Genomic DNA, 13,471 nt, shown 5'->3' on the forward strand with positions numbered 1-13,471 from the left:
AGGGGCTGCCACAAAGAAGAGGGAGTCAAGCTATTCTCCAAAGCGCCTGAAGGCAGGACAAGAAGCAACGGGTGGAAACTAACCAAAGAGAGAAGCAACCTAGAACTAAGGAGAAACTTCCTGACAGTTAGAACAATTAACCAGTGGAACAACCTGCCTCCAGAAGCGGTGAATGCGCCAACACTGGAAGTTTTTAAGACAAAATTGGACAGCCATTTGTGTGAAATGGTATAGGGTTTCCTGCCTGAGCAGGGGGTTGGATTAGAGGACCTCTAAGGTCCCTTCCAACTTTATCATTATTATTATTATTTGAAGTGACACTTTGCTGAAAGATGATGATGTGGATTAACATGAAATAACTTGTTAGATTATTTATAGTTCCTTGGCCATGATAGATTAGATAATCAATAAGCCTTACTGTTTTGTGTTGTTAGAGAGAGGAAACCTGAGTCATCTTCATGTATTGTCATTGAGAGAATGGAAGATCCATGCCATATCTTGCCCCCTTCATTATCCTCATCTCAGCCTTCTCAGGTGAAACTGGAAGGTCTAAAAAGTTATTGTAGTTGCCTTCAATTGGACACAGTGTCAAGTCTACAACGAACCTAACTACAGCCATCTTGCCTTGTTCTAGGTTACCATATGAAAGGGAGGGGGGATGGAGTATCTCTGTTATTCTAAACAATATTGTGTCCCATGGAAACTAAGGTCAGTCTCTCACTTGGGAGAAGAGGGTTGGGTGTTTTGTTAGACAGCCCGCCAAACTGCTCTATTAGGTAGCGTAGTTATTGCATAGCACTAGGGTGGGAACTTTTACTTTGTAATAGTGTAACTCTTTAAAGGGAATTTCAGACTTCGTTTCACTTTTGACTGTGCCAATATTTTGTATCGAATAAACATGTTCTTTGAGGAAGATTCAAGTTTCAGAATTCTGATTTATTCAGTTCTATCTATCGGAACCATGACACACAGTTATAATGTGTCTGTTTATAATGTGTCTGATTTTGCAGATCCTGCAGCTCCCCTGAGAAGCAGGCCACCATGTGACTTTTTCCAGCATAAATGGGTAGCAAAAGTCTCATTCAAGAGTGGAAACATCTCAAAGAAAAACCAACTCAAAGAGTCCTTTCTTACATGTGTTGCATGTATGATGTACATAAAAAAGGGCAGGGTTTCTATCGTGCAGTTGTGACTGCCATTTTTTGACCCTCCCCATGGACACCCCTGAGAATTACTCCACACTTTGAATTTCAGAAATGAGATTGCCACTCCTATAGCTGGTTTCCTTGTTGAAACGTATCTTCAATTTATCTTATGTATTTTCTGTACAGAAAGTTACCCTGGAATTCTATATTGACATCCATGCTCACTCCACTATGACGAATGGCTTTATGTACGGAAATGTTTTTGAAGATGAAGAAAGATTTCACAGACAGATTATTTTCCCGAAGCTGCTCTGTCAGAATGCTGAAGACTTCTCCTTTGTAAGCAACATTTCTTTTATTGCATGCCTGTTTATCCAAAAATCTCTTTAATAATAGTAAATAGGGTCTAGTCACAAAACTATAGAAATCTAACATGAGCTGGAAATTAGCCAAATATTTTAATAATTAGATCCAGCATTTTTGCCAGAGCAGACAGAAACTTACATGATGATTTACAATGACAATTACCATATAATAACCAATAATATAATTGTTAATAATAATAATCTATGACATAAATACTTGTACAGTACAATTATTTTAAAGGCTTCAAAGGGATTTTCAAGAAAATGATGGAAAATATCTATTGTACTTTCAAAGTTATATTGAACGTGTTGCAAGGTCACTGCTGAAGTTATTAATAAAGGTTCAATGGTAGGTTTCCCCACTTATTACGTTCCAAATATGTTTGGACTACAACTTGTAGAAAGACCCGTAACAAACTCATGGGAGAAAAGAAATCCTTTTTCCAATTTCTGAAGCTTGCTAACCATGGCTTTTTGCAACTTACAGTGTGGTCTATTCTTCTAAATTTTATTCTGATCCATCTTGTACACGCAGGTAGAATAAGGCAGCTTGATGTCTGCTGGGCAGTCTGTCTTGCCCATCATTTTCTCCATGGAAAACAACTTTAAGGTGGAAAAGCCCCAAGGGATTGTAAACAACCAGTCCAGTCCAGCAAATAGACTAGGCAGTCCTTGTTTAGTGACTGCTTTGTTTAGTGACCATTTGCAGTTGTGACAGTGGTGAAAAAATAATTTGGTGACCAATGCCCACATTTGTGAACTTTGCTGGTCTGTAAAGCAAAAGAAGTAAGATTGCAAACACAGTTGCAGTTTCATGCAGTGACCCCTTGACTTAATGACTGAGGTCCCAATGGTGGTTGCTAATCAAGGACTACCTGTAATGTTGTGCATCCACTGCTCCATTTGTGTAATACATACTGATGTTAAGTACTACTTCCTTGTAACGCTGGTTAAAGAGGTGATGTATGTGAACCAAGTGAAATGTTTCTGCATGCAAAATATCTTCGGGCAGCCTTGATGATGAAGATGATGAGAATGATTTATTCAATTTAATCTTTAGTTAGTCTAACTAACTAAATGGTATTATCTACATCTTTCCTGGACCATCTCACTTGGTGTGTTACGTCTACTGGGGTTAAAATAGAAAACATTGAAACCTACATCTCACAGAAATGCCTCAGAGGGTTTTGTTCTTACAACTATGCTGCATCTGCTCCTGAGGTCGCTCCTTTGTCTAGAGCAGTGGTTCTCAATCTGTGGGTCAGGACCCCATTTGGGGTCGATCGACCATTTCACGGGGGTCGCCAAGCAAGGCTGTCCGCCATTTTTTTTGTCCGCCATTTTTTCCCCTTTTCCGGCGGGTGCCTTACCTCCCTTGGGCTGGGCCAGCTGGTGGTCGGCCTGCTCCGTCTCTGCCGCTTGCCAGCTACGCCTCGGCCGGCGCAGGGGGCGGAACCACACATGCGTGGCGTTCCCGGGCAGGAAAAGTCCTCGATTTACGACCGGTTGGGTAGTCCTTGACTTACGACTGCTTTAGTCCTCGACTTACGACCGGTTTAGTCCTCAACTTACGACCTGTTGGGGTCGCGGCATTAAAAAGGTTGAGAACCACTGGTCTAGAGGCATAGCACGAAAGGGATGTACTCTAAGCTATTCCCCATGATTTTCTGGCCCAGTTTGGCAGAAGTGTAGTCAGTTTTGCCTCCATAACACGGTGGCCCTTTTTCTTATTGGTTAGTACCCTAAATAACATTTCACATAACAAAATGAAATTAGGCATAGGTCTCCCCAGATCATTACCTTGCAATTCGTTGATTTTCCTGGACTTCAATCCTGTATGATTTTCGGTATGTTTTTTCGTAGGCTGTCAAAAAAAAGGAAAAATCCTGGACATTTTCTCCCAAAGAACTATTTTCTAAGGAATTAAGATTCAGCTTTAAGCTAAATGAACTGCCATATTCAAAGGTGTTAAATATTATCTTTGAATAGCAGATGTCTGGGACAAACAACTGGGGAATGCTAATACCTTTCCCTGCCTCTTTCTAGAGACATAAGATGGCAAGTCTGGAAATAGCACAATGCATTAAATGGATCTTTAGCTTGATATAACAAGGCAGCTCTTCCACAAGCACACAAAAATGTGTCTTTTCATGCAAGCAATTTTCATTTTCTATATTGTTTTGCATTTCTTCCCAATTATATTAAACAATAGTAATTTTTTCCCCTACCATGAATTTGATGTCCCTCAATACTTTACTTTTATGATGCTGGGAATTTAGCCAGTAAGCATTACCAGTTGATGTTTCAACTGGCGATTTGTATTTAATTATATATTATTCCAATTACGGCCCATGTTGTAATCACCATTGGTAAAGATTTAAGGGCCTGAGGAAGAAAGAAAGGGAGCTTAAAAGGCATTTCTGCCATTTGCTTCACTGAAAGAAAGAATTAAAAAAACAAAACAGCTGAGTCTGCATATTAGAACCAAGCAATCAACAAAGACCATTTGTCTACTGGCAGTAATACTAGTTGGAATATTCTTTCGTATGAAAGAGTACTAGAGAAAATTGTTTGCTTCTCAGGGTTTCATTTAATACAAGTCTGCAAACCAATTTTGCATTATAGAATTGAGGAAATTGGCATGAGTTTCTTTGTCATGCTTAGATATATATTTCCAGGAAAGTTAGAGGATCATGGGATTAATTAAATACTTTGTTTCCAGGATTGCTAATTGTGGCCCTAAAGGGAAAAGTAGGCACAATTATAGTAGAGTCCCTATAAGGTTTGATTGATTAGTTTGGTTTGCCTTAAATTCTGACCTTGCTTTCTGGCATTCTCCTTGCAATATTATCTTTTCAGATAGTGTTGTCTATAGTATATGCTCACTCATTTGTCAAAATAGGGATGATATACCCAATCATTTAATTACATACACATTTGTGTGTCCCCTCCCCCTCAAAAAGAAACCAAGCTGCAGTCACAACTGACCCAGAAGCAACATTAAGACAATAGTATCCATTGATAGCATCTCTGAAATTATTGTTCTTTCTTAAAATATCAGCTAAGTCTGATTGAGTTAAGGGACAGAAAGCAGCAAGAAACTTTTGAAATGAAGTCCCCCTCTACACTTCAGTTCATAACACCATTTAGCTTGCATAATGGCTTCCACTTCGATGTAACAATATTCACACCATAATAATTAATGAGCATTTTTTTTAAGGCAAGAGGCTGGCACTAAGTCTCCTGCTACTGATATGTTGGTGGCAGAATGGGATTCACCAGCACTGTTGCCACTTTTCTGGATTTGCTTATTGGGGGTGAGCGTAGTTGGGGTTTTTTCGTGCAGCACCTCTGCCTGCATGAAGATCAACTAAAGAACAAATTTTGGTGAATTTGTTTAAGAAATACCCGCCTGGAGATATTTCGTTTGACTATTTAATTGGACTCAGAATTAGCATAAATCTATACAAGTGTGAGGGGTTTATTTTCACTGATGGAGTGTTACTCTGAAAATAGGATTGTGCAACCTTCTTTCCTTGAGTTCCTTAAATTTATACCTGCTGCTTCCTTATAATGTTCCTTATGAAGCCAGGTATATTTTTTTTCAACCATGACACTCACACAAATTGCAGTTGAAAAATAAACATTCTGCCTGGGAATGTCTTCTACATAACTGCAGATTTTCTGGTTTTATTTCTGTGCCTCCAAATAACTAATTCTACACACTGAGTATTCAGAAATGTTACTATATAACATTTATTTGTGCTGCTAATGGGGAAAACGAAACAGTATTTATTAAGGCGGGATCAAACCACTATTTGTGAACATTTCAGGTTTCTTCCCTGTAAATTTGGCAAAATATCTCAATTCTTATATTCTTTCCAAAGCACAGCTCTGATATTTGAACTAAGTAGAGTATCGTACTTATTAGATGAAATTGCTTTCACAGTATAAATACATTTAGTATTAAATAGTAATGACTCCTATAATTCAGGTTAGAACTTAAATCTCCACAAATGGCATTAGTAAATTATGAAATGTTGCTCAGCAAATTTATGTTTTCTCATCTTCTGAAAGAATGTCATGATTACATGATTAAAATAGAAATGTACGGTATAGATTTAAGGCTAATTCTCTCACATTAACATTACAATTAGAAAAACCAGCTGGACACTCTCATGCAGTCATTTAAAGGTTCATGTGATTTCACTTCCATAATTGTCTATTAACAAGAATCAAATCAATAATTAAGGCATACAAGAGACTAATTCATATTCTGGGCATTAGCTCCAGTTTCTGGCAAAATAAAGAAGATCATTGGGATGTAGTAGGTTAAGATTCAGGCAGAGTATCTGATAATATGCCTGAATTCAAACCTGTTAAATAAGAGATACCTGAAGAGGGATCTTGAGGAACTGCAATGCCTAAGGTTCCCAAAGAACTGAACACTTTGATGTATCATCCAGCAAACACAAAGCAAAGAGGAAACCAAAGAAAGGAAACATGCTTGGTTCCAGGCCAGAAAACTGACTCATACGGCTTATATTCTTCCTTTACTAATCTGTTATTCAACAGGTTGCCATTGAAAATGGCCAAGACACTGAAATGAGTACATTCTGCTGTTAAATGCCATATTATGTGGGATCAGTCATCCATTAGTCCGTTTCATAGATCAGTTCAAAGTGTTGGTGCTTGGCTTTAAAACCCTGTAGAATGGCCCAGGAACAACCATACAATCTGCCACTGACTATGTCCATCAATTTATTTATTTTTCTTCCTAATAACCCCTCAGCCTGATTTGAAGTTGGTGGCAACTGAGGAATAGAGGTTTTCAGTTGTGATGTCCCAACTTAGGAATTGTTTCTCCTGGGACATTAGACCATTTAAAGAAATATGTAGGCAGAAATATTTAGTTCTGGGTCTTGAATTTGCTGATTATCAACCTGTTGATAAGCTGGTAGAGGCCGTAGAAAGAAGAGGAGATTAGGAGAAAAAGTCTGTTTGCAAAATGCAGCTTGATTATAAACTTGTCTATTATGTCCAACAGCATAAATAAAAGTGTAGATTTCAAACTTGAAAAGACCCCTTTTTTATTCTCTGTAGGACCAGGCTGAGTGCAAGGGAGAGGTCAAATGCCTCATAAGTCCCTGCATGCCAACAAGAGAACTAAGTCCAGCCCACCTTGAATGCTTTCTTAATTCCCGCTCATTTCCCTTGACCATTAGTAGCTCAGATTCTTGTAGAGAGCTTAAGCTTGCAATAAATCTTTATGTTCATTTGAATTGCTTGAATTTCCCTGGTGCATGACATTCTCTTCCTCAATCTTTATTCCTATGCAAATATTTTACCTATTTTAACCAGTGACCTAACTTCAGGTTGCTACAGTGTTGATTTTGTTCCTATACACACAAATATGAATGTGTGACACAATTTATGAATGCCTCTTTAGTCCCCCCCCCCAAAATGATAGCATAATGATCAGTTTCAGAAAAGTACAAAAGGACAATTTCTTCTTAAGGTTCAAATTAAAAAAAAAAATCTAAACTTTTGACAAAGTCCAACATACAACATTTCCCAGTTCCCCAAACTCCTCCAAAAGTCATTGCCACATGTAACTGTAATGAGAGAAAAGGGAAATTATTAACTATCACTGTATCTCCTAGGATTTTTTGGATAAAGTGGTAACAAATTGCATTAAAAATTAACAGACTGTATAGGGAATAGTTATATAATTATTTATAAATAATTAAATCTAAATTAAATCTATAAATTCAATTTTAAAAAATTACATTTAGTTTATCTCTAAATTTCATTCATTGTACCAGTGAGAAGTTCATCTTTTAATTCAAAGGTCAAAAGCCATTCATAAACTCTATCCTAAAGATATCGCAATGAGTAATTCAAATATTGCTACTGCATATTTTTTTTACTTTTGATTTTTAATACAAAACATTAAACAATGTAAAAATCTCTGCAAAATACAATCAATACATGTAAAAAAGGGGGGAAATCAGAAGAAAAAGAGAAATATTACCAGCAATGCCTCTCTTACCATGTTTTCCTTTCCTCTACCTCTTCTATTTATTCTTTCCTACTGGCTTTCTTTTACAATTTCTTCAGCTCTTCACTTCTTCTCAGGTTTTGCTAGATTTCTCTCCTTCCCTAATGAAATAGCAGATTTTTCTTGCAGAGACACAAGGGATGAGCTATGATAGTGCTTAAAACTCCTTAGCTCAAGTTGGCGGGAATATGATTAGAGCTAAAAGGAAACAGAATTTCATCTACTTTGAATTAACCTTTGAATTAATTAAGACACCAAGAGTTTTCAGATGAGAAACTGTGAAACTAATTGAAGGCTAAAAATACAGATATTTCTAGCTAGGTAGGTATTTCTGAATTACAGTGTCCCTGTATGCCTTCACTTATCAAGGTCTGCCATGTACTGATATGTATCAGTTCCTCTGACGGCCTAATTCCAAGAGATAGGAGTTTTGTGCTTCTCAGGCTCTGATTCCTGACAACTGTGCTACTGCGTGGAATGAAGCAGCGTATGGCCTAGTCCAGGAGTAGGCAACCTTGGCTCTTTTATGACTCATGGACTTCAACTCCCAGAATTCCTGAGCCAGACATGGTTGCCTACCAAGGTTGCCTACCCCTGGCCTAGTCTGAAAAGATATTTGACCTCAAGGGAATTTGATGGGAAGAGAAGTCTTTTATTGTCAATAGTTCACGTGTATTCTAGAAAAAGAGTTTTCTCAGCCTTGGTGGTGTTATTTCTTCACAGTATGATCCAAGCCATTCCTGCTTTGGAGGAACACACTATATCAGTTCAGGGTAGAAGCAGAAAAAAATAGATTAAATGCCATAATTATGACATACTTATCAAAACACACGGAGTCTCTTTTAATAACTATATGCAATTTAGAAATTGCATATTGTTTAAAACAACTCTCAAACTCTAGTAAAAAAAAATCTTTTTTAGACTATGGAGCAGAGCAAGGGAACAGGAAACACTTGAGAGATAAAAAGCAATGTCCCAAAGGTGCTTTTTCACAAAGAAGCTTCTTGGATGAGAAGCAAAATGTCTTCAAAAAGACAAAAGAAAGTCCAGTTGCCTCGTGAAAAAGCACCTTTGGGACAACCATGACCTGGATAATTGAGAATCTCCATAGACATAAAGAGCAATGTGTTCAAGAATCACGCCTTCAACCCTTATAAAAGATCTCTGAGCAGTGATATGACTTCAGATTTTTTTTCTTTGCATAGATACAATATTTCTTTAATACTAAATATTTACATGATCCTTGGAGTCTTAGAGCACTCAGGTATCAGAATCATTGAACTGCAAATAACAGAGCAGCAATTAAACATGTGGAGAAACAAAACAAGGAACCAGTTCCTAAAGCATTTATCTCATTTCTGCAGTGAAGGTCAGCTTGAAATCACCTAAGACTTTTATTGAATGCATGGCCACGTTGAGATAAAAATGTGTAGTATTTCATCTTCTGCCTTGGTATCTTTCCAGTCTTACAGATTTGCTTCTGTATGCCCAGACCTAATTAAAAATAAAATATGACAATTCTTTTAATATGTATACAAAAACCTATAAGCAATATAGAAAGTGGCAACAATTTTAATAATTATAATTTCAGTAAATTGTCTCCTTAGAATCTAATCTTAAAACTTAATTGCATGTCCCAAGAAGTACATAGTGGAATGGGTCAAATGCTAGAGGAGAATATGATTTAACCTCCTGGTTTCTATGTTCCCAGTGAATATCTCCTACAAAGTATTATTTATTTTACACACAGCTCTACTAACATTCTTGCAAGGAGACTGGCTTAAGTTTATTTGTTCTTTTTTTTTTTTAAGATGCATCAAATAACGCTAAGCAAAGTACTGCGGGGCTATTCAGATGCTCTCACAATTGCATCAGAAAATTGGTGCCTTATTTGGAGTTTATGAAATGGAATTGGGAAGAGTAAAACAAAAGAACTAATTTCAAAGTCTATAAACATAGAAGACTTAATGCAGTTCATGCTGAATCTCTATCAGATATACTACACAAGAGCTATTTGTGAAATTCTTAAGCAGGTCAAGAGTTTTCAGAAATGTGATTTGGCAAATAGAGTTCACCTAACTTCCTGATAGGTGGAAACCCTTCTCAATGCAAAAATCCTGTTTCATCCACTCTCATCTTTTTCTTATCAGTCAAGCACTTCCTTCAATCGAGATGCTGTTAAGGCAGGGACAGGACGTCGCTTCCTTGGGGGCTTATTGGACGACACTTCTTATTGCTATACACTGGAAGTCTCATTTTACAGCTACATAGTTGGAGGAACCAGTTCTACAGTCCCATATTCAGAAGAAACTTGTATCCTTTAAAGAAATTTCTCTTTGCCCTGACAAGATCTGGAAACTGAAGGTAAACCAGATCCTTAATCATTAGTGTTTGTAATGACTCTATCTTAGGAAATGGATTAATGGAGTGATAAGTGTCTTAGAAAAATTATTAAATGAGGTTTCCCATGCATAAATTTCTCCTACAGGGAACTTCACCTTTAAAAGGTCCTTCTGGGAGGGTTTGTCAAGGTTCACCTACCAAACCAGAAAGATTTTTCCTTTGTGCTGCCTGTCTCTTTCTGCCCCCTCTCAGCCCTTTGTGCCTCTTTGTGCAGTGTGGATCCCCAAATCTACTGAGAAGCTTTTCAGGAGGCGTACAGTGATACATGTGAATTAAAGAGAGGGAGACAGAAAAGGGACAGGAAATCTTCCTATTAGGAACTGCCTTAAGTTATCCTTATATATAAGATTATTAAGTTGTTCTTATATCCTTCGGGACAATATATTGTGGAAACAAATATAATCCCCATCTGCTCATTCTTCATGCAAGCAGAATGATCTAAATGTATACCACATTGTGTGACAAGTGGTAAATTTTTATCTCTTAAATCTCTTCTGAGCTTTGGTCAAATTTGCTAAGAAACAATTTTAGTCTGTGGGAGAAAATGCTAATGAATATTCCAGAAAGGCTATCCTCCTTTTGATTGTGTTCTCTTTTTCTCTCTTTCTTGAAAAAACACCCACATTATTATTTTCTCCCCCTTTGAGGGGTGAGAGCGGATTGGCCTATTTATGTCCATGCAGGCTCAACTTATACAGATGTAACTACATCCCTTTTGCGAGAATAAAATGTAGATAGGAATTGTTATATTTTGTGGTGATGTTCAGAATGGCTGAGACTGCTATTTGATTTCCATAAACGTAACTGATCTGCTATTCCAAAACTATCACAAGCTGATTTGAATAGGTGGATATGGAAAATATAAGCTTAATAATCCTCATATTAATGCCAAGAAAGGTGTCCCATCTCTCTGCAATGTCTATTTCTTCTTTTTAAGAAGAAAATTCTCATTTTTCCTAATATGATAATCATGTTTGCAGAACACTTTTCATGAAATCAGCTATTTTGGTTAACTCTGATAAACTGGTAGCATATAGGCAGAAATGACAAGGCTGGACATTTTTTGGGGGTCCTCCTAGCTGTCATTAAAAGGCAGGGAGGCTGTCACAGCCTGTCTTTTTTTAAAAAAAAAATTCTTCAGATTAAATTCAAAAGGGGGGGGGGAAATCCAGGTGGTGCCACTTTTATCGAATTGGGAGTAGAATGAATTTACCTACTTCACACCAGTGTCTTCCATCTCTTTATTGTTTCCTTGTTTCCTTACAGGTAGTCCTTGGCTTACAACCATAACTGAGCCCAAAATGACTGTTGTTAAGTGAGGCATTTGTTAAATGAGTTTTGCCCCATTTTACTCTTGCCACAGTTGTTAAATGAATCTTTACAGTTGTTAAATTAGTATCATGGTTGTTAAGTGAATCTGGCTTCCCCATTGCCTTTTCTTGTCAGGAGGTCGCAGAAGGTGATCACATGACCTTGGGGCACAACAACGGTCATAAATATGAGTCAGTTGCCAAGCGTCTGGCTTTTGATCACATGACTATGGGGAAGCTGCAATGGTCATAAGTGTGAAAAACAGTCATAAGTTACTTTTTTCAGTGCCACTGTAATTTTGAACAATCATTAAATGAACTGTTGTAAGCTGAGGACTACCTGTAGTTGTGATAGAATGGGGAGTCTCACTAATCAATATCCCATTCTGAAAAAATCCTCTTTCAGATTGAGGCATTATGGACAGAGACTGCATATTCAGCACAGTTGGCCTCCAGAGTTACCATAGTGTTTTGCTCTAAATAAAATATTGGCCCCATCTCTTGCTTTGAAAAACTTCTGCGACTCTTATCCTTTGTTTAATTTCTTGCTTTAAAGAGATCTTTTCACATGCAAAGAATTGTATCCAGTTGTTCCCAAACGTTAAACCATAGCTGGAACCACACCATGTCTCTTTATCTGTCACTTGAATCAAGGATTTCACAAGAAATGTGGCCTTCTCTTGACCCTCTAGCATGGTAAACAGGTTTACTGACAGTACTGTAACTTCATATATCTTTTAAAACATAACAGGAGAGCATATATACTGTATATATTGTTCTTATAGAAATGGGAAAGGGATTGTTATCTGGTTCAAGTATTGTACTGATGATAGATAAATCTCTGTCTCTCTGTCTCTGTCTCTGTCTGTCTCTGTCTCTGTCTCTGTCTCTGTCTCTGTCTCTGTCTCTGTCTCTGTCTCTCTCTCTCTCTCTCTCTCTCTCTCTCTCTCTCTCTCTCTCTCTGTGTGTGTGTGTGTGTGTGTGTGTGTGTGTGTATTCCTTTGCGAAATTTACTAATTTACTCAAGAGACCCCTTAAAGTCTCTAATTGTGCTTTCTTATTCACAGGAAATAACAGGTAAGTGATATCCTACCATGCATTGCAAATGGATATATAGCGTAAAGGGACGTTGCTTGACATTTTTAAATTGCTTCGCTAAGAAGTTGAAAAATATAAGAAATCTTAATAAAGTATTTGATTTTCTTTTTCTGGTACAAGAAAAGCATTTGTCTCTTTCTATATACAATTCTCTCCTTTTTATTCTTTTCAGTGGAAACAAATTAGAAGAAAACTAAGCAGATGGAACTGATAGGTGAACTCTTGGGTGTTGAAAGAATAATATAAATGCTGTTAAACTTACTGTTAAAGTAATTATTTAGTAAATGTTAAATTCCTATTAGTAACACCCTCCATCCTTTAGTGTAAATGAAAGGGCAATGATCATCTAAAAGGCAATGAGTTACATGCAGAACTTTAAAGATAGTAACCATTTACAGAAATTGTCTGTATTAACAACAATAGCAGAATAACCATGTCAAATTGAAGATTTAGCTTGGCAGCTGGCTGAAAGAGGGCCCATTCCATTGAAACATTTGTAGATAAAAAAGGAAGGAAGCTAATGTTTTGGTTGATATGTGGGGTACAAAATGTTAATGAAGAAATTATGCATGTCATTCTGTGTTTGTTTGTTTGGGGTTTGGAGTATGCGTTCTGTGTTCTGCTATGCTATATCATTTTGAATGCTAAAGAAGATGAGATTATAAATGAGAATGCACATTTACAAATTACGAGGTAATAATAGATAGAAAGAAACAGACATTCCCCAAGAATTTGATTGGCATCAATGCTCATAAGATTTGAATCACTTGACAGTGAGATGAGTGACATATAAGTTTAATCAATAATCAATAAATAAGATTTATGAATCAATTGGCTATTACAGAAACTATTTGGGGTATAATAAATAGCAATAGCAATAGCACTTTGACTTTTATACCTCCCCATAGTGCTTTACAGCACTCTCTGAGCTGTTTACAATGTCAGTATATTGCCCCCAGCAATCTGGGTCCTCATTTTATCAACCTTGGAAGGATGGAGGGCTGAGAAAACCTTGAGCCCTGTCAGGATCGAACTCCAGACCGTGGGCAGAGTTTGCCTGTGTTCTAACCACTGCCCCACCAGGAATTT

General features: G+C 37.2%; 1 protein-coding gene across 1 annotated transcript in view; it reads left to right on the forward strand.

Annotated features, from left to right (window-relative positions):
* Window positions 1-13,471, forward strand: part of AGBL4 (ATP/GTP binding protein like 4) — a 196,927-nt gene that overhangs the window by 118,460 nt on the left and 64,996 nt on the right. The window contains exons 5-6 of the mRNA XM_015812538.1: window positions 1,332-1,484; window positions 9,722-9,884. Of these exons, the coding sequence (XP_015668024.1) occupies window positions 1,332-1,484; window positions 9,722-9,884 (316 nt within the window). The remainder of the gene's footprint in view (window positions 1-1,331; window positions 1,485-9,721; window positions 9,885-13,471) is intronic.

The sequence above is a fragment of the Protobothrops mucrosquamatus genome, unplaced genomic scaffold, assembly GCF_001527695.2.
Source record: "Protobothrops mucrosquamatus isolate PMUCROS unplaced genomic scaffold, P.Mucros_1.0 scaffold95, whole genome shotgun sequence".
Classification (NCBI taxonomy): Eukaryota; Metazoa; Chordata; class Lepidosauria; order Squamata; family Viperidae; genus Protobothrops; species Protobothrops mucrosquamatus.